Source organism: Geotrypetes seraphini, chromosome 8, assembly GCF_902459505.1.
Source record: "Geotrypetes seraphini chromosome 8, aGeoSer1.1, whole genome shotgun sequence".
Lineage (NCBI taxonomy): Eukaryota > Metazoa > Chordata > Amphibia > Gymnophiona > Dermophiidae > Geotrypetes > Geotrypetes seraphini.
The window spans coordinates 129,972,603-129,996,222 of NC_047091.1; the positions used below are offsets into that span (position 1 = coordinate 129,972,603).

General features: G+C 46.2%; 1 protein-coding gene across 1 annotated transcript in view; it reads left to right on the top strand.

Moving 5' to 3' along the window:
• The window catches only part of SFI1 (SFI1 centrin binding protein), a 172,599-nt gene that overhangs the window by 74,412 nt on the left and 74,567 nt on the right, over positions 1 to 23,620 (top strand). Inside the window, exons 16-23 of the mRNA XM_033957125.1 lie at positions 4,868 to 4,998; positions 5,205 to 5,286; positions 5,357 to 5,535; positions 15,562 to 15,637; positions 15,822 to 15,917; positions 17,467 to 17,543; positions 17,715 to 17,817; positions 18,173 to 18,269. Of these exons, the coding sequence (XP_033813016.1) occupies positions 4,868 to 4,998; positions 5,205 to 5,286; positions 5,357 to 5,535; positions 15,562 to 15,637; positions 15,822 to 15,917; positions 17,467 to 17,543; positions 17,715 to 17,817; positions 18,173 to 18,269 (841 nt within the window). The remainder of the gene's footprint in view (positions 1 to 4,867; positions 4,999 to 5,204; positions 5,287 to 5,356; positions 5,536 to 15,561; positions 15,638 to 15,821; positions 15,918 to 17,466; positions 17,544 to 17,714; positions 17,818 to 18,172; positions 18,270 to 23,620) is intronic.

Here is a 23,620-nt window from a genome sequence, read left to right on the forward strand (position 1 = left end):
AGGGAGGGTTGTGTATATTAGAGGGGACTGTTGATTAGTACTTTCTGTGTGGGGGATTGAATAATAGTCCACCTATGAAGGGAATGTGATTTTTTGGGTAAGAACAGTTGCAAGTGTTGTGTTTGCTTGGTTGTACGGAATCTGGCAGGCTTGTAGCGGCACTAATTTGGGGTCTATAAGGAACAGGGCCTCGGATTGTTGTTTGCTGCAGTTATGAAGTGGCCTTCTATTTTGCACCTGCTGATATCTAAGGACTAGGCTATGGGGAGGGAGATGGGGGAGTTGGAGAACATTCATGTTAAAATGAAATGATGACTAGACACATTTGTAAGTAGTCTTTTGGATGAATTGTTGACAGTGTAGTGTGACTTATGTGGTAATTCTTTGTCATCAGTAAAAATGTTTGAATACTAAAATAAATCTGAGATGAATCTTATGAATGAAAATGATGCTACAGAAAACACTGCAATGTAGATAGACCACAGAAAATATTCAAATGACTCGCTTGAGCAGTTGATGCTCCTGTTTTTTTCATAAAGTTACCGGCCTTTTTTGTTGTTTTTTGCATTGCAGGTACACAACTAACAAATGCCAGAGCGTTTCTTCGTTATTTTTTTGTCTGTTAGAGAAAGGGAGGCTTGTGAAAACTATACAGTATATCCTCTTGGACCTGGGGGAGGAGTCAAGATGGTGAACAGACTTTGACTGTGTTCTGAACGTTCCATGAAATACCTTAGCTTTGGCTTACTTTTTGTACTGGAATTGCCAGATTTTCTGCCTTATTCAACAATACCACATTCCAAGAGGAAGGGAATGGTGAGAGCCAGGATGTAATTGGCTCTTTCATCTTTCCCAATTCAACTGACACTTCCACAGATGGCTACCAACCCTCGGCCAGAATTTCAGAGGCTGGATTCCGCTGTAGAGTCGAGCATGGGAGCGCTTGACTCCCTGGAGCAGAACATCTCGTCTCCGATAGTTAACTTGCCTCCTTGTCCAGCGGAGGCACGGAGCCCTGAGTCGAGCACCGGGAGAGAGGAGGAGGGAGACCCCAGAGCTGGATCTAGGCAGAACTTCACCTGCGAAGGAACTGCAAAGTGGGAAGAGCATTGAGGAGGCTGGAGAGCCAGCGGTAGAACCTGCATTAACCCTGGGGACACTTCTCACAGTCATAGAGAAGTTGGATTTGACAGTGGGGAAAACAGCTCAGGATATGGTGGTATTGGTTGCTAAAGTCGATGCTTTCTCCTTGAACATTGATAGAGTACGACAAGACTGTATGGATAAGATTCAACTAGAAAGACTTGAAAGATTCAATTTCTGCAGTTATTAAAGATCAGAATTTTATTTCTCGAAATAGAGAATTTTAACAGACGACTAAATCTTAGAGTTCTAAATTGTTCAAAAAATATAGCTATGTCTCCTGTTGAAGTTTTTAAGAAATTTCTATTAGAAAATTTGAATTTTCCCCAAGAAAGTATTCCACCTATAAATAAAGCTTACTATTTACCGGTTACTAAAGATAAAAAGTTTGAAATAGGAGACGTACTCTTAAATAAAAATGAGATTGTTGAGAAAAATCTAAAAGATATTGCAGCAATTCTTGAAGATTCTCTTTCTGAAGTTAAGGAGTGAGACACTTTAATAGTGAATTTTGTCTTTGAACAAGACCTCATTTCTGTTTTGAGAATTTACTTCAAAAAAGGTGTAACTCCCTTTTGTGGACAGAGAATATGGATGTATTCGGATGTGACAAAATCAACTCAGGAGAGACGGAGAGAATTTCTTGTAATGAGAGAAGAAATGAGAAAATTAGGAGCCACCTTTATGCTTGCATATCCATGTAAATGCGTAGTCAGATATTTAGGTTTGAGATATGTTTTTCCTCCCTGAACATCTGAGATCTTTTTTGGACTTTAAGAAATTAACCAGTGGGTTGTTATGAAGCAAAAGGATAGAACATAAGAAATGCCGCTGCTGGGTCAGACCAGTGGTCCATCCTGCCCAGCAGTCCGCTCACGCCCTCAGGTCAAAGACCAGTGCTCTAAATGAGTCCAGCCTCACTTGCGTACGTTCCAGTTTAGCAGGAACTTGTCCAACTTTGTCTTGAAACCCTGGAGGGTGTTTTCCCCTATAATAGACTCCGGAAGAACATTCTAGCTTTCCACCACTGTCTGGGTGAAGAAAAATGTCCTTATGTTTGTACGGAATCTATCCCCTTTCAACTTTAGAGAGTGACCTCTCGTTCTCCCTATCTTGGAGAAGGTGAACAGTCTGTCTTTCTCTACTAAGTTTATTCCCTTCAGTATTTTGAACGTTTCGATCAAGTCCCCTCTCGGTCTTCTCTTTTCAAGGGAGAAGAGGCCCAGTTTCTCCAATCTCTCACTGTACAGCAACTCCTCCAGCCCCTTAACCATTTTAGTCGCTTTTCTCTGGACCCTTTCAAGTAGTACCTTGTCCTTCTTCATGTACGGCGACAAGTGCTGGACACAGTATTCCAGGTGAAGGCATACCATGGCCCGGTACAGCGGCATGATGACCCTCTCCAATCTGTTCATAATCCCCTTCTTAATCATTTCTAGCATTCTGTTTGCCCTTTTTGCTGCTGCCGCGCATTGTACAGACGGCTTCATCGACTTGTCAATCAGAACTCCCAAGTCTCTTTCCTGGGAGGTCTCTCCAAGTACCACCCTGGACATCCTGTATTCATACATGAGGTTTTTGTTCCCGACATGCATCACTTTACACTTATCCACGTTGAACCTCATTTGCCATATCGATACCCATTTCTCAAACTTGGTTATGTCACATTGTAGATCTTCACAATCCCCCTGTGTCTTCACTACTCTGAATAACTTCGTATCATCCGCAAATTTAATCACCTCACTCATCGTACCAATGTCCCGATCGTTTATAAAGATGTTGAAGAGCACAGGTCCAAGCACCGAGGTTATCTGTTTAAGCTTATTTCCTTGAATTGTTTAATTTAAAAAAAAAACTCCCTATATTTTCTTTCTCCTCCCCCGCATTCAATATCGGGGTCTAAGGAAGAGTCCAAATCCAATATTGTAGTTTCTTGATATTATTTCCTCTGGGCCTATGTCCCGTATATGGACATTCAGTTGAGGACAGGCTGGGAAGGGTTTCGATGGCTGGGATGTTTAAGATGGGCTTGAGTGAGTTTTGATGGAGACTCCAGTAGATGGAACCTAAGCACACTACTGGGCAGGGCTCTGGGTTTCTGGTACAGAAATATCAAAGAAAAAGGACCATTTAAAGTAAATTAATTTATGAATCATGTATGGTTGGGCAGACTGGATGGACTACTCAGGTCTTTATCTGCTGTCATTTAGTATGTTGCTATGTTTGGATTTTTAAGTTTGGAAATGGTATGGTAACTTGTAATGATTTAATAAATGAATTAAAATTAAAACAAAAAACTATCCTCTTTAGACTTGGATATTTGCAGCTTAGATTCTCTACTAAATTGATATGTTGGCCACATATACATATGACATCACATATACATCAGAGTTTCTTTCTCCTTCCTTACCACTTTCTTCTGGTTGAGGTGACTAGTGATAATGGCCTGCAGAATGACTTTTGATATCTCATAGGTGAAGTTTGCATGAGCTTTCTCTAACACAATTTAGGAAAGCCTGATCTTCTGTTTTAAACTACTAGAATTAGTTTTAAAAAATACCGTAGTAGTCCAAATATACACTACAAGAGGCAGCCTCCTCTTGGAAATTTCTCTACCAATTATCCTAGACTTTGTGGATGAAGTTCTGATTGGATACTCCATCGATTGATGTTGCAAGACACACAGCCATTCCTTCTCTGAACCCAATTCTCCTGCTTTGTAGGCATATGCGTTTGCTATTTTTAGAAGAATGTGTACTAGCAGGGATTTTCATGTTCCAACTGATTTCAAGACTGCTTTGCTACATCTCACATGTTCTGGACTGGTCTCGTATGGACTCTAAGGAAGGTGAAATTGTCTTATCTGATCATTTTCTTTCAATTAGTCCCTAGTTGAATATTACTGAACTTGCTTCCATTTTAGTTCCATTTCTGATTTCACAATTCAAAGTACGGTATTTTTATTTTAAAATTTCTTTAACATCAGATTTTCAGGTAGCTACTGATCCAGTTGGAGAACTGTATGTCAAGAGTTTAATAGTGCCTTATGGGTATGCATAATGGATGAATTCAACATTTGACCTGAAGTGTAAACATGAGCTCCATTGTTTGATGATTTGAAATACTGAGCATTCTAAGGCTGGATGGAGCCCCTACGGGGTGAATCAGGCAGAACCACTTTGTTTCTTTGTGTCCATCCACTGGTTGTTTGACATAACTCGCATGTTTTGGACTAGTCTGATAGGAAAGGAAAGAAATTATCAGTAAGACATAATTTCTCTATTTATGTGCAGAACAACATAGCAGTTTATGCACAGATAAGACCTATCCTGTATGCAGAGCTGTTATATCCTGTTCTGACTTTACAGCTACAGGCGCTTCTTACTGTATGCTCCCTGAAAAAGGGAAAAACTGGCATTAAATCTTCTCAAATGACATTTCTATGTCTCCTCAGACCTGCAGTAAATTTCTCTTGTTGTACTGCTTTTAAAATCTTCCACGGCAGTACAGCAAAAGTACACAACAGATAACAGCCTCATTACCATTAATTTTAATATGCTATCGATATCTAATGCACAAATTAACTTCTGTGCTGAAGCCCTTTCTGCATTATGCCACCAATATTGTGCATGCAGATTTCCTTCGTATCATGCACTTCTGTCTGTGGTAGCTTTCTACATTGGCCCCATAATAAGGAGAATAATATATCACTTGTGGGATTTAGGTGGAGTATCAGAAAGCTGATGATCACTACGAGAAAACCACAGTATCTCAAAAGTTCCTGGCTTGGAAACAATTTTGTGTGGAGCAGCAGCTGAAAAGGGAGATGTCTGAGAGAGCATTACTCTTTCACAGGTACTGCTGGGCTGGAACTTCTGGGCTGGAAGCGAAAACTGAGACAAGTGGCTTGGAGATTTTGTAGTGTGGGGATGGTATGTTCACCTAGAAAGGAAGCATACTTTGGCTGAGATTTTTCTGAGATGCAAGGAGGCAGCCATACAGTATGTAACAGTTCTACTCTGGCTCCAGCAGGGCTTACTGATTTAACGTTTTCTTGTTAGGGTTGCAGCACAGAGATGGCTGTTCTGTACTTGGAGACAGAAGACGGAGGAGCAGCGAGAGAGTCGCCTGGCACATGAAAGGGTAAGTTTGACTCTCACGGTCTTGGGGGTTTATCTCTCTTTCCTGTAACTATCATCTACTTTTTTCATAGGCTCTTATTCACTACAATTGGCAACTACTGGAAAGTTCCTGGCTCATCTGGAGAGAACAAATGACGAGGCGGCTAGAACAGCAAGAACAAGAAGTCCTGGCACAAGCGTACAGCTTCCACCAAAGACTGCACAAGGCTTTCTGCTTGTGGAGGAAGAATGTTTGGCAGATTAAGAAAGAGTAAGAAACATTGGGATGGTAACTCTGACTTGCTTTTCTTAGGGATCAGCTATTAGTCCACTGAGAGCCTGATGCAAAAAGACACATGGTAAAGCCAACTCAGCATGCTGGTTCTACTGCATAATTTAACTAAAAAAAAAAAAAATCCTGTCAGTATTCTATAAGCAATGAGCATAAAAATTACTTTTGCATTAAAAAAATGAAGCAGTAATCTACAACTCATTGCAAAATGTCACACTTCCTGCTAGTACCTGCACAATGATTGGCAGGTCTGCATGAGCCCTGATCCCCCCCCCATCTGACACATTATCATAGCCCCTAAATTTGAACAAAAACCCACTAGTCTAGTGGCCCCCTTTCTTCCTTTCATCTACCTAACCTCCTTCTGATTTTAGAAAAATAAATCCCTGGTAGCTAGTGGCATCCCCCCTTCTCTAAGACCCTCTGAGTCCCCCAGACTTGTACCTAAAAAAAAGGCAGATGCGATGGCCACTTACACCTGCCTCTGGCACTGCCATCTTGAAGGATGACAACGCCCATCTTCATTTGGTGCACCTTGAGATGGACTGGGCAAGGTCTGACTGCCATATAAGGAATCACTCCTGCTTCATTTTAAGTTTCAGGGTTGAATGGAGGGGGGGAACAGGGCTTGAGCAAGAGGTCCGCAGTGGAAGTTCTCACTAGACATGAAGGATTTTTGTTTTAGTCATTTGATTGGGGGGGAGGGAGGGGTGCCAGGATCAGGGTGGGAGAGAGTTGGTCATGTGAATGTGGACTTTTTTTGGAACACAAGGAAGGTTAGTCATTTCAGAGGTGGGGGGTGGACCAGTCCAAAAAGCAATCCAAGGCAGGATGTTCTGGTTGGAGGGGGATAGAGAGGGTTTTGCTAGACACTTGCTCCTCTCAGCACTCAGCCACTCCAAACTTGACATTGAGTTTCCTGAATATAATGTGCATCAAACTGTTGGTTTTTGTTTTGTTTTTGCATGGCTGTGAAATGGTGTGGTAGCTGTGTTAGTCCACTTTCCAAGGTAGTATAAAGAAATGAAACAAAAAACATAGAAATACCACATTAGAAGATGAACATGTGAAGGATCCCTTTATGATGAATGTTTTTCCCATATGAGTGACTGTGGGATCCTTTGAAATGTACTTGCACAGTTTGCAGTTTGTCACACCACAAGGATGTGTGCCATTCTCTTCTTCATGGATTTGTGTGGGGTGCTTGCTTTTTACCAATTTTTGTTTCAAATTGAGTGACTGACGGAAGGCCAGCACAAGTGGAGCTGGGAATATTTCTTTTAGTAGTTCATCTTCCTGGAGCATTGGTTATAGATCTCTTTTATAATTTTTCTTAGTTTTTCTAGCTCTGGATTGTATGCCACTACCAAGGGGGTCCTGGAGAGAATAGCACTTGTGGTGCAAACTGTGTAAGCACATCTCAAAGGTTCCATGGTCACTCATATGAGAAAAACATTCAGCATAAAGGGATCCTTCACATGTTCATCTTCTAATGTGGTATACATCATTCTTTAGCACTCTCCAGACCAGTAGAGGTTAACTTTACGAATGGGTATATATCTAATCATGACCAGCAGGTGGAGACTGAAAACAAAACTTTGGGACAGTATATCCTAGCCCCTCCTCTCTATTTCCCTCAGTCTTCTTTCAGTCTCCAGCAGGTGTTGAGTGATCTGTACCCATCTCCCTTGGTAGGGCTGTTGGAATTTGTTTAAGGGGTTTATTGTCCCTGTTTTTAGCCGGACGGAGCTTGGACGGACTCTGTTTGGGGGTTCGTCCGACCTCGGGGGTGTCAAACCCGGCGGGTCACGAGCGGGGTCCCTCCCCCCACTTCCTCCACCTCCCCACATTTTTTTAGAGGAGCCTCAGCAATAAGCCTTGCCCCCTAAATCAAGCAAGACTATTGCTTTGAGAGCCTGTGGAGTCTGTTCTGTAAAAAAAAAAAAAAAAAAAAAAAAAAAAAAAATCCTGAGGTAGTGCTGGTCTGGAGGGTTGTATCCCTTTAAGAAAACTGTATTTTACTGTATTTTTTCAACTAACCGGCACTTTTTTACAGCTAGGTCGCGTATGGAGCAATGAGCACTTCTAAAGGGAAAAAGTGCTCATTGTGCTCCAGACGCGAGGCACTCGCGGCCGGCCTGTGCAAGCGGTGTTCAGGCCGGTGCGGTGGAGGAGCTCCGTCGGCAGCGGCTGCAGGCGCCCAGAGCTCCCCGCCGATGGTGCCTCGCGAGTCGGCAGGGAACGGAGGAGAAGCCCGGTCTTCTCCGTCCGCCCACGGAGGGATTCCCCGAGCCGCCGACGGTCGGGTTTTTGAGGATTCCCTCTCAGCTGATATTTTGACAGCTGATGCCGGCTTGCCTGTTTTAGCGGCTGAGACTTTTCAGGTCTCTCAGCCGCTGCAGGCTGTGGAGGGAGCTGTTTTGGCGGGAAAGACGCCATCTTCTCTGTCTGGCCCCTCCATTTTGTCTTCCACCTCAGGTGACCTTCCCCCTGTTTTGACTATGCAGGGGCAAGGTTCTGCTGGGTCCCCTGCTGTGGCAGGGAGTCCCTTGGGACCCTCGGGGGGGTTTTCTCCTGAATTTTTCTTTTCTTTATGCAGAGCCTATTTTCAGGCGGCTGGGGGTCCCGGTTGCGCCCAGGGGGTCTCGGGGGGTGGTTTTTCCTCCGCGCTTCCTGCGGCTTTGCCTCTTTCGTCTGGCGTGACGTCCCCTCCGCCGCCTCCCTTGTCCAAGCGTCCGCGGGTGTCGTGGGACGAGAATTTGTGGTCGGAGGAACGGGTCGGTCTGGAGGAGGACCTGGACCCTTCTGAGGAATTCCAGGACTCTCTGGAGGGGACGGAAGCTGGCGGCGGGTTGTCGGATTTCCCGTTCTCCAGTGACGAGGCGTCTGTGGTGCGTCTTTTTCAGAAAGATGAGTTGCCTGACCTTATTCAGCAGGTTTCTTCGGTCTTGCGTTTTGAGGACGCGCCGCCGGAGACTCCGCGTGTGGGGGACCCCCTGTTGCGGGGGATCCGTACCGTTTCCCGCTCTTTTCCTATGCATCAGGATATTCGGGATATTATCCTGGAGCAGTGGAAAACGCCGGAGACGCCGTTTCGGCTGGCGCGCAGCATGGCTCGCCTGTATCCCATTCCTGAAGGGGATCGGGCTACGTTAGCTTCGCCGGTCGTGGATGCGGTGGTCTCGGCAATTTCCAAGCGGCATACCGTGCCTGTTGAGGGCGGTTCTGCCTTGCGAGATCCTGAGGAGCGCAAATTGGAGGGCCTCCTTAAGCAAAATTTTCAGGTCTCTGGTTTTGGGGTCCAGGCGGCTATTTGTGGGGGACTGGTCGCTCGCGCCGTGTTTCGGTGGGCGGAGCGGGTCTTGGATCGAGAGTCTGACGACTGGTCTCTGGTGGATCAGGAGGTTGCGAAGATTGAGATGGCGGCCTCATTCCTCTCGGATGCTCTCTATGACTTGGTGCGGATCTCGGCTAAGTCTATGGCTTTTGGCGTGGCCGCACGGCGTGTGTTGTGGCTGCGCGCTTGGGCGGCGGATGCTGCGTCCAAAGCTAAGCTTACTAAATTTCCCTTTCGGGGGTCGTTTTTGTTTGGAGAGGATTTGGATAAGTTGATTCAGACTCTGTCGGACTCGAAAGTTCCCCGTCTGCCGGAGGACCGTGCCCGCCCGGCGTCTCGGGGGGGTGCGGCCCGGGGGCGTTTGCGGGATTTTCGCAAGTATCGCCCTGGGCGTGGGGCTGCTTCTTTCCAGTCTCCGGGATTTTCCCGGGGTCGGTTCTTCCAGCGTATGCAGCCCTTTCGGGGGGCCCGTCGGGGGGCAGGGAATCCCTCCGCCGGTTCCCCCGCTTCCCGTCCTGCACAATGACGCCTTGCCGGCGCCCCCTTTGGTTCCGGTGGGGGCCCGGCTGCGCGAATTTTTCCCCAAATGGGCCGAGATCACGTCCGATCAGTGGGTCCTGGAGGTGGTGCGGGACGGTTATGCCCTGGAGTTCGCCCGCTCTCTGCCGGATTTTTTCCTCGCTTCTCCATGTCAGACTCCGGGGAAGACGCAGGCTTTTCGCCAGACCCTTCAGCGCTTGCTAGATCTCAGGGCAGTTGTTCCAGTGCCCCCTCCAGAGTGGGGCACGGGCAGGTACTCCATTTACTTTGTGGTGCCCAAGAAGGAGGGGACTTTTCGGCCCATCCTCGATTTGAAAGGGGTCAACAGGGCTCTCAAGATTCCCTCTTTCCGTATGGAAACTCTGCGGTCGGTCATTCTGGCGGTTCAGCCGGGGGAGTTTCTCACTTCTCTCGATCTGACGGAGGCCTACTTGCATGTTCCCATTCGGGCCTCTCATCAGCGTTTCCTGCGCTTTGCGATCTTGGGTCGGCACTTTCAGTTCTGTGCGCTTCCCTTTGGGCTGGCCACGGCTCCGCGGACGTTCACCAAGGTGATGGTGGTCGTCGCGGCAGCCTTGCGGTCGGAGGGCATCCTGGTACACCCCTACCTGGACGACTGGTTAATTCGGGCAAAGTCGTTGCAGGAAAGCTCCCGGGTTACTGCTCGGGTGGTGGAGTTTCTCCGGTCGCTGGGCTGGGTGGTCAACCTTGCCAAGAGTCGGTTGGTCCCGGCTCAGCGTCTGGAGTACCTCGGGGTGCTGTTCGACACCTCCTTGGGGAAGGTCTTCCTCCCAGAGGGCCGGGTGAGCAAATTGCAATCTCAGATTCGCCTGCTTTTGGCGTCCCGGTGTCCTCGGGCGCGAGATTTCCTCCAGGTCTTGGGGTCGATGGCGGCGTCCCTGGACGTGGTGAGGTGGGCGCGGGCCCACATGCGTCCTCTCCAGTATGCTCTGCTCCGGAGGTGGTCTCCCCAGAGGCACGGGATGGAGGTTCCGGTTCCCCTGCGAGGCTTGGCGCGCTGCAGTCTGCGTTGGTGGCTCCAGACCCCTCACCTAGTTCAGGGGGTGGGTCTGGATCTCCCGCAGTGGACGGTGCTCCTGACGGATGCGAGTCTCCTGGGTTGGGGGGCTCAGTGTTTGGGTCACTCAGCTCAGGGCACCTGGTCCGCGGAGGAGGCCGCCTGGTCGATCAACGTGTTGGAGACCAGAGCGGTCCGTCTGGCGCTGTTGGCTTTCCACTCACTGTTGCGGGGCAAGTCAGTCAGAGTGCTGTCGGACAATGCCACGGCGGTGGCTTATGTCAATCGTCAAGGGGGCACCAAGAGCACTCGGGTGGCGCAGGAGGCGGCTCTGCTCATGGTTTGGGCGGAATCCCATCTGCTGGACCTCTCGGCCTCTCATATAGCCGGAGTAGACAACGTTCAGGCAGACTTCCTCAGTCGTCACTTCCTAGATCCAGGAGAGTGGTGTCTCGGCGCCGCGCCGTTTCAGTTGATAGTGCAGGCTTGGGGGCAGCCCCTGATGGACCTGATGGCCACGGGTGGCAACGCCAAGGTGCCCCGCTTCTTCAGTCGTCGCAGGGACGGTCTGGCCGAGGGTCTGGATGCTCTGGTCCAGCCGTGGCCAACGGAGGGGCTGTTGTACGTGTTCCCTCCTTGGCCGCTGGTGGGCAGAGTGCTTCTTCGCATTGTTTACCATCCGGGTTTGGTGGTGCTGGTGGCGCCGGATTGGCCTCGCCGTCCATGGTATGCGGATCTGGTGAGACACCTGGTAGCGGATCCTCTTCCTCTGCCTCTCTCAGACGACCTTCTGATGCAGGGTCCCATTCCCATGTTCGACCCGTCTCCCTTCTGTCTTACGGCGTGGCTCTTGAAAGGGGTCGCCTTCGCAAGAGGGGATATTCAGACAAGGTGATCTCTACTCTGTTGGGGTCCCGGAGGCTTTCTACCTCTCGGGCTTATGTGCGGGTTTGGCGTCTATTTGAGGAATGGTGTCGGGCGCGGGGAGTAACCTCTTTTCGCGCTTCTCTGCCTAACATTCTGGAGTTCTTGCAGGATGGCCTGGATAGAGGCCTGGCTTGGTCTTCTCTCCGGGTTCATCTTGCGGCCCTGTCGGCTTTTCGAGGGTTAGTGTCAGGTCAGCGTTTATCGGCTCTTCCTGATGTGATTCGGTTTTTGCGGGCGGCCAAGTTGCTTAGGCCTCCCCTTCGGCCCTCGGTTCCCTCTTGGGATCTTAATCTGGTTCTCTCTGTTTTGGTGCGTCCTCCTTTCGAGCCTTTGGACGACTGTTCTTTGAAGGACCTTACTTTGAAGGCGGTCTTTTTGGTGGCCATTACTTCTGCTAGGCGTGTTTCTGAGCTGCAGGCTTTCTCTTGTAGGGCTCCCTTCTTGGAGTTTTCTAGGGAGCGGGTCGTCTTGCGCCCTGTTCCTTCCTTTCTGCCTAAGGTTGTTTCTCCTTTTCATGTCAATCAATCGGTGGTTCTCCCGGTCTTGGGTGGTCGGGAGGGCTCTTCTGAGCAACGGCAGCTGCGCAAGTTGGATGTCGGTCGGGTCCTTCGCTCTTATGTGCAGCGGACCCAGGAATTCCGGAAGTCCGATCATCTCTTTGTCCTCCTGGCGGGTCCTCGTCGGGGAGCTGGCGCTTCTAAGGCTACTATTGCGCGCTGGATCAAGGAGACGATTGCTTCCGCTTATCTTCTGAAACAGCAGCCTGTTCCGGAGTTTCTCAAGGCTCATTCCACTCGGGGTCAGGCGGCTTCTTGGGCTGAGTCGTCGCTCGTGCCTCCTGTGGATATTTGTAAGGCTGCGGTTTGGTCCTCCTTGCATTCTTTTGTTCGTCATTATCGGGTTGATGTGCAGGCGCGTCGGGACGCGGTGTTCGGTGAACGTGTACTGGTATCGGCCCTTCGGGGGTCCCGCCCGTGAGAGGGACTGCTTTGGTACGTCCCATTCGTAAAGTTAACCTCTACTGGTCTGGAGAGTGCTAAAGAAGGAGAAATTAGGTTCTTACCTGCTAATTTACTTTCTTTTAGCTTCTCCAGACCAGTAGAGGTCCCCACCCTGTCTGTTATTGTTGTTGTTGGGGCTGTTGCGCGGGCAGTTTTTGGTTTTTGCTGCGGGTTCTAGTATTTTTCTAGGGCCGGGGAGAATTGAAGAACAGCGGCTGTGGCTCGGCTGGCTTAGCTGGCGGGCTGTGGGGACATTCTTCCTTCGGGAATTTTCTCCTCTGCATTTTCCAACAGCATTTTTGGGTTTGTTATTTGTTACTCCTTTCGGAGTGTTGTTTTTTCTCTCTGTTGTTTTCCAGTTCTTGGTTCTGCTTGGCTATTCGGCAGACTGAGGGAAATAGAGAGGAGGGGCTAGGATATACTGTCCCAAAGTTTTGTTTTCAGTCTCCACCTGCTGGTCATGATTAGATATATACCCATTCGTAAAGTTAACCTCTACTGGTCTGGAGAAGCTAAAAGAAAGTAAATTAGCAGGTAAGAACCTAATTTCTCCTTCAGTGCAAGAAGTGCAAAGAGGCTTGTTACATCAGTGAAACAAGCCAAATGCTAAAGACCAGAATCAACCTACATTGATACCCTATTAAGAATTGCAATACCAACCAAGATGTCACCTCTGTCAGACAACACTTTAGAAAAACTGACTACAGCACCAATGATTTTATGGTGAGAATACTAAAAGGGAACTTTAAAACAATCCAAGAAAGTAAAACTTTTGAAATCAAAATGATAAAATATTTTGACACCTACCAGACAGGACTTACCAGAGATCTTGTCTTCCTTTCCCACTATAAAGACATTTAAAACTGCTCTGCCCACCCACCTACCCACCCCTGTCCCCAAAATGATTTCATGTTTTCCTTATATATACTGATATTTGTCAACATTTGCTTTTTTCCGATCTGAAGAAGAAGGGTTACCTTCGAAAGCTCATCATAAAATGCATTGAGTTAGTCTAATAAAAAAAGGTATTACTTTATTTCCATTGTATTTTGTTTTATTTCTTTATACTGCATGGCTGTGAAATTGTTAGTGATGGCATTACCATGCCTTTCAATACAGTGTGCAATGGTTTCTGTGCAAGTTAACACTAGTGCTGCATTGGTCAGCCAGTAAAACCTGCAGTACAAACAGGTTAAATCTGTAGTAATGCTTTCTGCATGGGCCTCTGAATGTTCTAATCTGCTATTAGAGTGCACCTTGAATACTTTGTGCAATTCTGGTCCCAAAAAAGATATGGAAGCTCACTTTCAAAGCATTTTAGACCCGTAAAGTACCATAGAAATCTATAATTCTTTGTAAGTCTATGTTTTGAAAATAAGCCTCCATAGTGTAATTAGACGAGGTACAGAGAAGGGCAGCAAAATGATAAAGGAGATGGAATGATTTCCTTATGAGGCTAAAAATAGCTGGCACCAACCTTCTTTTGTCGAATAGGCTCCAGTTGCCTTCTAGGTGCTGCTTTCTAGAACTGCCCTTAAAGAGAGGAAAAGCTAAGGCTTTTCAGCTTGGAGAAGACAGTTCAGGCGAGATATGTTAGAGGTCTATAAAATGCTGAGTGGCATGGAATAGGTGGACATGAATCACTTGTTTACTCTTTCCAAAAATGCTAGGACTAGGAGGCATGCAATGAAGGGCTAGATTCATTAAGCACGATCGGTTTGCGACCCGATTCGCACATGCAAAGTAGGCAGGCAGCGATTCACTAAACCAAAACTGGAACACCGACTGGGCTGGCCAATCAAGAAACAAGTGACTGCTGGGGACCAGTCGCTCATGTCCTTTCCGACTGCATCTTCTGCTCTCTGCCCCGACTCTCTGCCCCGATTCTCCAGCTCTCTTGCCCGCCCTACTCTCTTCTACCCCAACTCTCTGCTGCGATTCTCCTGCTCTCTGCCCCGACTCTCTGACATGATTCTCCTGCTGCCCTGCTCTGCCCCAAATCTCCTGCTCGATTCTCCCCGATTCTCCTGTCCTTCCCTGCAGTGCAAGCCTGTGGTTTTAACCCACGGGTTTAAAGCGGGTTAAAACCATGTGCTTGTGAAAAAATAGGGCTCACAAAAAAAGTATTTCCTAAAGACATCTACAGATGGTCTGCGCTTGCGTCGGGATCGCTGGAGAGTGATCTGTGCAGTCTGGTGGGGGCGTGATTCTGATCGCCCTCATTTGCATGAGGGCGCTTCGTGAATCAGCCCCCCAGCCATGGATCGGATTGCGATTGGATCGATCCATGGCCTTAGTGAATCTATCCCTAAGTAGTAAATTTAAAACAAACCAGAGAAAATATTTCTTCACTCAGCATGTATTTATGTCATATCTTTTTTATTGTTAGAATTCAATAAGCAATCGGATATACAACAAAGTTTTACAGTCATTTTGTACTAAACAATGCAAAAACCTATTCATATCCCCATTTCTACCATAACCTCCCCAACTAATGTAACATCATATAACCAATATACAAAGAAGATCTCAAGATTCATATCTGAGGAACAAATTCAGAACCTAACTCCTCCCCCAACCATTCCTCTCTCACTCAACATGTAATTAAACTCTGGAATTCATTGTCACAAAATGTTGTGAAAGCTGTTAGCTTAGTGGGGTTTAAAAAAAGGTTTGCATAATTTATTAAAAGAAAAGTTCATAAGCCATGATTAAGATGGATTTGGGAAAATCCACTGCTTATTTTTAGGAAAGATATAAAAATCACTTTAAAACATTTCTTTTCATGGATGCTTACAGTTGATGAGCTTTCAATCAGAGCAGACCTGTTGGGAATAGTCTAGGACTGAGCAAAAGTGACAACTTTGAAACTATTTCTTTTTATTCCCTATAGTATAGATTGTATTTCTAATTTCTAGTAGATTTTTAAAACTTTACTTTAATATGTAAACTGCATAGATGTTATTACTAATGCAGTATATCAAATGTAAATAAAACTTGCGAACTTGGTTCTCTTTTGGGATCTTGCCAGATTCTTGACCTGAGTTGACCACTATCAGAAATGGGATACTGGGCTTTGGTAGATCTTCGGTTTGTCCCAATATGGTAACTCTTATGTTCTTATGGTCTTAACTGTGTGACACTGTATGACTGTGTTTCACAATATCTTCTCTCTCCTATAGGAGGGCCCAAGAAAAAAGTGCTCTGCATTTCCATGATTCACACTGCATGTGGCACACCTGGGCCAGATGGAGAAAGGTGAGTGACCCAACCTAATGAAGCAGTTTATTAATCACACAGTATACACAGCTTTAGCTGATAAGCTTGCAAATCTTTTATTAGAGAGACAGGTTCAACTGATTTGTCTTAATTATCTCTCATGTGGCCCTTTTCTCATGTGTATCTGTAAAGCACTGAGCTCTCTCTTCCTTTTGAGTTGCAGTTCATTGAAGGTCAGCGTGCAAAATGGAAGAGAATATTGTTAGCTGACATGCACTATCGGCATTGGTTACTGTGCAGGGTGCTGGCTGCCTGGAAGGTAGGTTGACTGTCACTTAAAAGAGGCTAGGATGAGAGAGACCCTTTCTCCACCCCTTTCATTATTAAACCAGAGTAAAGGTACTACACAGTGGAAGGGTATGCTTAAAGCATGGTGCATGTGTGTGTATTTATTTATTAATTTATTTTAAAATCTATGCATCGCCTAAAACTTAGGGGGTTTCCAAACAACCGTACATGGTACTAATTGTATCATAAACATAAAAACAAAAATACAGGAAGCCACCATCAAAGTATCTAATGGTTTGAACTTATAGAAAAGCAGTGACACAAAGCTGTAGCTTCAATAACTTTCTGAAATTTGGATATATTTGAACTCAAGTGAAGCTGACTAAGAAGGGCATTCCATAACTGTGCACCTGCAATAGAAAAGGTTGTAGCCCTGGTGTCAGCATAATGTGCCTTCACTACTGAGTCCAAAGGTAATAACATAGCATTCTCAGATCTTAACAATCTACCCAGATGGTAGGCACATATTGTTTCCTTAAAAAAAAAAAGTGGCATCAGGTGGTACAAGGCCTGGTGAATCTGAGACAACACAGTATGCTGCACTCTATACAACACCGCTAGCTAATGTAATTGTTTCAAAACTGAGGTTATATGAGCCATCCTGGTTGTACCAGCAACCAACCTCGCCACCACATTTTGGACCAACTGCAATGCTCTGTATGTCACACTTCACATTCCAAGGTACAGGCATTACAGTAGTCCAATCTCTATATCACTATGAAAATCAAATGGAGATAACATCGGTTTCAGCTGATGCAAAAGGTGAAATTGAGTAAAAGCTGATTGAATAATTTTAACCACTTGACATTTCATGGTACGTCTAGAATCAAATGTCAGTGTCATCTCTTTCTTAACCTGAAAACATACCTCATCCACATACAAATACTCGGGCCAATGATCTTCACTCTTTCTCCCAACAAATATTAACTATGTCTTTGCTAAATTTAAAAGCAAGCCATGTCTAGCCATCCACTTAGCAACACTCTTCATATATAGTGTTTCAATCGACGATTCAAAACTGAACCACAGGGAAAAAAATAGGATGTCTTCCACATACAACCTGTAGGAAACACCTAAAGAATTAAACATTGCCCCAGAAGTCATATAGATGTTATATAACGATGCCGATAAGACAGAACCTTGGAGCACACCTTGTACTAAAGGGACTTACTTGTGACACTGTACCACTACTAGACACACAAAACAATCTGTCCAGTAAATAAGATGAAAACCATTGAAGGACCACATCCTTCAAAACCATCAGCTTTAATTTCAACAATAAGTGCAAATCTACAGAGTGAGGTACACCAAACACATCCAAAGACTTCAAACATGTGCTTGCATGCATGCCTAACATGTTATGTAGTTGAGTGCAAAGTGAGTGTTCAGTGCTTGCAGAATGGGTACGTTCTGTCTATGCTGAGAACAGGATTAGTGTACAGCATGAACACAGAATAGGGTGAAAACTATTCTTGCATTTTGTTTCCTTTGATACTGTTCTCACCTGGTGTTCCTTCTAGCAATACCAATGCAATGTAAGGTCAGTTTTGGACTGCATTGCTGAAAAGGAAAAGCAGCAGAACGAGAAGATTTTGAGGTAAGTTTACTGCCACTGTTGCTGTCCACTCTTCATAAACTCAGCCCCCTTCTCACCTTTTCCCTACGGAATCCTTTTCTATCCTATCTGCTAGCTTTCTGTTCTGCCTGCTCATCTTCCTGTGTGCGATGTGAATCTTTTTATTAACCCTATACAATTTTTTGTGCTCAGAGGTTTCCTCTGTACCTGGAGGAGAAATGCAGCAGTCATTGCAAGGGAAGCTGTAAAGAAAGCACAAGCAGAAAATCACTACAAGAATGTAATTCTTTCCAAGGTACTACTCATGTGCCATTTTTGGGATAGTATGTAAGGGTCAGAAATGGCAACCACTATACCGAGGGCAAAATCCTCACCTTAGATGTTTCCAGTAAGAGTTCCTGCAAAGAGTAATATAAAACAGCATATTTACTTGTTTGCTCCCTCTGTCTGTGGGACGTGCAATAGAGAAAGGTGCAGGAGCTTGAACTATGGGGGAACTCAGAGTCTGCAGCCTCAACCTCTTCTAGCACTTGCTTTTATAGGGAATGGTGCAGCCACACTGGCTGAGGGGAGCCCATTTGCTGTAGGGAATACTTTCATGTTGATCTCCAGCCACTATTGATTTGTGTCTTTCTAATGGCTCTCACTAGGTTGTGCTGCAGTGGAGGCAGACAGTAGTTGTACTTGTCTATTGTAGACGGCAGAAGGCAGCAGCTGTAACAGAAGCCAAGCAGCATCTGGCCAAAGGTAAGCATGAAGACTGCAGAGTGACAGAACCTTAAAGCTGTTACAAAACTTATGGAATATGTAGGGTTTTTATACACACAGGACCCAGTGGACTTAATATAGGTTAGTGCTAGAAAGAAATTCTGACTCTCTTAGGCATATGCAGTATAAGTATAGTCCAGCCACTAACCAAACCAAAGAATAGCTTACTTATAACAGGCACTCGAAAAATAGAGCATAGCTTTTTTTTTTCAGTAGCAAACAGCCAAGTAATAGGTGATACCTTTTTAATTGGACTAACTTAATGAATCTTTGATAAGCTGTTGAATCATCCTCTCCATTTGATAGTGAAGAAACAATGCATTATACTGAGTTTAAATAGTACAAACTCAGTATACTTGTCAATGGTCGGTATACCGAATTATAAATAAATTTGGAAACTTGGATCTAAGTTTTGCCTTGTCTGCATATGTTGGTACAGCTCAATGAAAAGGGCTGGGGATAGACAGACTTGACTAGATAGTAACATCTTACAGATCAAAGACCCTATATCTAATAAGGAATGAGAAAGCAGATGTTTCTAGAGTCTTGTGTCAAAGTGTTGGCTCATTCTAATTTTGAAAGGTTTTCTGTTCCTGTATGCTTCTGAAGTTTTCCTTTAAGTACCTTTATGGTAAGGTTGTTAAGGGAGTGATCCTTATTTGAGAAATGTTCAGCTACTAAGTTATTATAGTTTGGGGGTTTTTATACTGTTTTTTTTAGGGGGCGAACAAGTCAAAGCTGTTCATAGTCTAAAATTAAAGAGAATAAACAGAACTCCATTCTACAAACTTTTTCACCCTATCATAGGTATTATCCCTAAGTTCTAAAAGTAAATACCATCTATTACAATAGACAGAAGTGTCCCCAGAGGATGGTCCTGCTGAGAAAAGTTATGAGGCTGACAGATCAAAAAATAGGCAATCAACAAGGATTTCAACTTTTTATAACAGATTTCTGCCCGAATTTCTTTCAGTAAATTGTTCCACAAGTTTAGGACCAACCAGAAAAATGCTCTGTCCCTGGTAGTCACCCATTGTGCCCTTGTAAATATGAGGGAGAGCAGCCTAAAATATTGCAAAGACCTGAGACATCTAGTGAGTATATACAATGATATCTACCTACTACAGTAGTAGAGTTAATGTTCCCATTGAGCCTTATTAGTTAAACTAGATCAAAAGTGGCTGTTAGTCCAGTGATACAGCCAACACCAGGATACCTCTATCCAGAGATTCCCATATTTCACTGACAACTGATGTCAAATTTGTTTCTGTAGTACTACTATGGCCTTTTTTGAAACCTGCCTGTTATGGATGAAGAATGTTAGTTTTCTCTACAAAATCTGTTAATTGCTTCAGTACCACCTTTTCCACTAATTTAGCTGGAAGGCATAGATTAGAAATGGGCCTAAGAATTTTGAACATTTTCCCTATCCAAGGTATGTGATTTCAAAATAAGCCTAATGCTAGTACATTTTCATTGAGCATGAACAACTCCCTCTCCCAAGCTATTATTAATCATTAATAGCAGTACTCTGATTTGAGATGGCATCTGCAGGGGAGATTCAAGGTTGGTGATTTTTTTTTTTTTTCTGAAATGTTTTCTGCTCTGTATCACTTAACCGGAACAACTGAGGATGTTCTGATTGCAATAGGAAGCAATCTAGCAAATGGCTAAAACAGATCAGGATCAAGGTTGGAATGGGCTGTGATAGCAACTCCAGTAGTTGGGAAGTAGGATTGATGCCAGACAGACTTCTGCGATCTGTGCCCCAAAATTGGCAAGGAGAGATGGAGATAAAGTGTACCCGTATTTAATCATGAAGAAGTGGAACCTGTGCAGAGTGCCAGATTTAACTGTGACTACCTTGATGGGCAGACTGGATGGACCATGTATGTTTTTATCTGCTATCATTACTATGTTAGGAAGAGTAGTGTCTGTACAGGTGAGGGTAAGAGCTGTGTTGTCTTTGTCAGGCTGATCTTTCAGTGTTGCAATCCATGCATTGAGGAGGAAAAGTCTGTGTCTGTTGTTGGCAGCATCACTCATCCTTGCACCTGTTTTGCTGGGAACTCTGGCATGCTTCTCTGTCTGGTGGACAAACCTGCGCTAGGGATCATCAGCACAGTAGGTGGTGCCAGATTTGAAGGAAGAGCCAGGAATCAGAACAGACATTACAACTTTGCAACCAGGTGTTTTTGGTGCCAGTGGAGGCAGGATGGTCTGTCAGCTGCTGGTGAATGTTGGAGGTGATGATTGGGGAGCTCTCAGTTCAGGGGTTCACAGCCATGATAGGGGATCCTTTTTTTTAATCTTTATTCGTTTTCATATCTTTCAACAAGTGTACAATTTTCAATCAATAATTCGTACAAATCACTTGACATTCTCAATTATTATTGTCAAAATCATATAAAAGAACCCCCTCATCCCATCCATTAGAAATAAACTAATTAAAACATATAGCATACATCCCCATCCCCCCCACTGAATATATTCTTATGTAATAAAAAGGTGTCTAAGGTGTCTGATCATTAGAATATGTAATCAATGGCCCCCATATTTTTTTGAAACTATCATAATTTCCTTGCTGCAAAGCATTCTCTCCATTTTATAAATATGGCAAACTGAATTCCACCAAAAGGTATATTTAAGTTTAGTATACCGTATTTTCGCGGATATAATGCGCGCGTTATACGCGATTTTACCTACCGCGCATACCCCTCGCGCGTTATATGCCTGAGCGCGGTATAGAAAAGTTTTTAAACATAGTTCCCACCCCGCCCGACGCCCGATTCACCCCCCCAGCAGGACCGCTCGCACCCCCACCCCGAACGACCGCTCGCACGCGCTCCCACCCGCATCCACGATCGGAGCAAGAGGGAGCCCAAGCCCTCTTGCCCGGCCGACTCCCCGACGTCCGATACATCCCCCCCCCCCGAAGGACCGCCGACTTCCCGACAATATCGGGCCAGGAGGGAGCCCAAACCCTCCTGGCCACGGCGACCCCTTACCCCCACCCCGCACTACATTACGGGCAGGAGGGATCCCAGGCCCTCCTGCCCTCGACGCAAACCCCCCTCCCCCCCCAACGACCGCCCCCCCCCAAGAACCTCCGCCCGTCCCCCAGCCGACCCGCGACCCCCCTGGCCGACCCCCACGACCCCCCCACCCCCCTTCCCCGTACCTTTGGAAGTTGGCCGGACAGACGGGAGCCAAACCCGCCTGTCCGGCAGGCAGCCAACGAAGGAATGAGGCCGGATTGGCCCATCCGTCCTAAAGCTCCGCCTACTGGTGGGGCCTAAGGCGCGTGGGCCAATCAGAATAGGCCCTGGAGCCTTAGGTCCCACCTGGGGGCGCGGCCTGAGACACATGGTCGGGTTTGGCCCATGTGCCTCAGGCCGCGCCCCCAGGTGGGACCTAAGGCTCCAGGGCCTATTCTGATTGGCCCACGCGCCTTAGGCCACACCAATAGGCGGAGCTTTAGGACGGATGGGCCAATCCGGCCTCATTCCTTCGTTGGCTGCCTGCCGGACAGGCGGGTTTGGCTCCCGTCTGTCCGGCCAACTTCCAAAGGTATGGGGAAGGGGGGTGGGGGGGTCGTGGGGGTCGGCCAGGGGGGTCGCGGGTCGGCTGGGGGACAGGCGGAGGGTCTTGGGGGGGGGCGGCCGTTGGGGGGGGAGGGGGGTTTGCGTCGAGGGCCGGAGGACCTGGGATCCCTCCTGCCCGTAATGTAGTGCGGGGTGGGGTTAGGGGGTCGCCGTGGCCAGGAGGGTTTGGGCTCCCTTCTGGCCCAACTACACAAAGGTACGGGGAAGGCGGGGGGGGGTGTCGTGGGGGTCGGCCAGGGGGGTCGCGGGTCGGCTGGGGGACGGGCGGAGGTTCTTGGGGGGGGGCGGTCGTTGGGGGGAGGGGGTTTGCGTCGAGGGCAGGAGGGCCTGGGATCCCTCCTGCCCGTAATGTAGTGCGGGGTGGGGTTAGGGGGTCGCCGTGGCCAGGAGGGTTTGGGCTCCCTCCTGGCCCGATATTGTTGGGGAGTCGGCGGTCCTTCGGGGTGAGGGTGCGAGTGGTCCTGCCGGGGGGGGGGGATGTATCGGACGTCGGGGGGGGGGGCATCAGGCTTTCAGGATGGGGACAGACCTTCAAGGGGGGACAGGACTTCAAGGGGGGACAGTGCACGGAAGTCAGGGGGGGTGAACGGAGAGTCGGGACAGCGCACGGAAAGTCAGGGCGGGCGAAAGGAGCGTCGGGCATCATGCGCGTTATATGCCTGAGCGCGGTATAGAAAAGTTTTGGTACATATCATCGTGATTTCTGCGCGCTATACCCCTGTGCGCGTTTTACACAGGTGCGCGTTATATCCGCGAAAATACGGTAATCCTTCCAATTTCCAGTAATATGTTGAATGGCAACCCCTGTCAGTATTAGCAAAAGTTTATTATTGTGTGCTGAAAGTTGACTCTTTAATCTCATAGATGTTCCAAATAAAATAGTATCATAAGATATGGCAACATGATTTTCTAACAGTGAATTAATTTGGGACCAAATTGACTTCCAAAAGGCATTGATAAAGGGGACAGAAAAAAAGTAAATGATCTAGAGTCCCAGCATTTAAATTACAATGCCAGCATCTATTAGACCTAGAGCTATTCAACTTTTGTAAACGAACTGGGGTCCAAAAAGCTCTATGCAACAAAAAGAACCAAGTTTGTCTCATAGATGCTGACCTTGTACTTTTTAACCTCCAAGATCAAAGTCGTGGCCATTGAGAAGCAGAAATTTGATACTTAATCTCAATGCTCCAAATATCTCTAAGGCCAGTTTTTTTCTTTTTATTCAAATATCTATACAACAATTTATACCACTGTGTGGCTTGGTGACCCAAGAAATCCGCCTGAAAGCATAGGAATTCCAAACTATACTGAGTATTAAAATCTTTCCATTCAGGGAACCCCTCCTGAATAGCCTGCTTCAGCTGCAACCACTTAAAACTTTGTAATTTATTTAAACCAAATTTATGTTGCAGCTGTGAAAAACTAAGCAGCAAACTATTTGAAACAACATCATTTAATGTCCGTATACCTGCAGTAATCCAATGCTTCCAGACGATTTGAAATCCGCCAATTTTAATCTTGGAGTTTAGCCAAATGGATTGATTTAATGATTTAGAAATTGGATTTGGTGAAAGATTACTAACATAACGTAAAGTTCTCCATGTATCAAGCAAAATTCTATTTTCTTTATATTTCCTAGGCAATTTTATATAGTGGTGCCTCACACAACGAACTTAATTGGTTCCAGGAGCAAGTTTGTTATGCGAAAAGTTCGTTATGTGA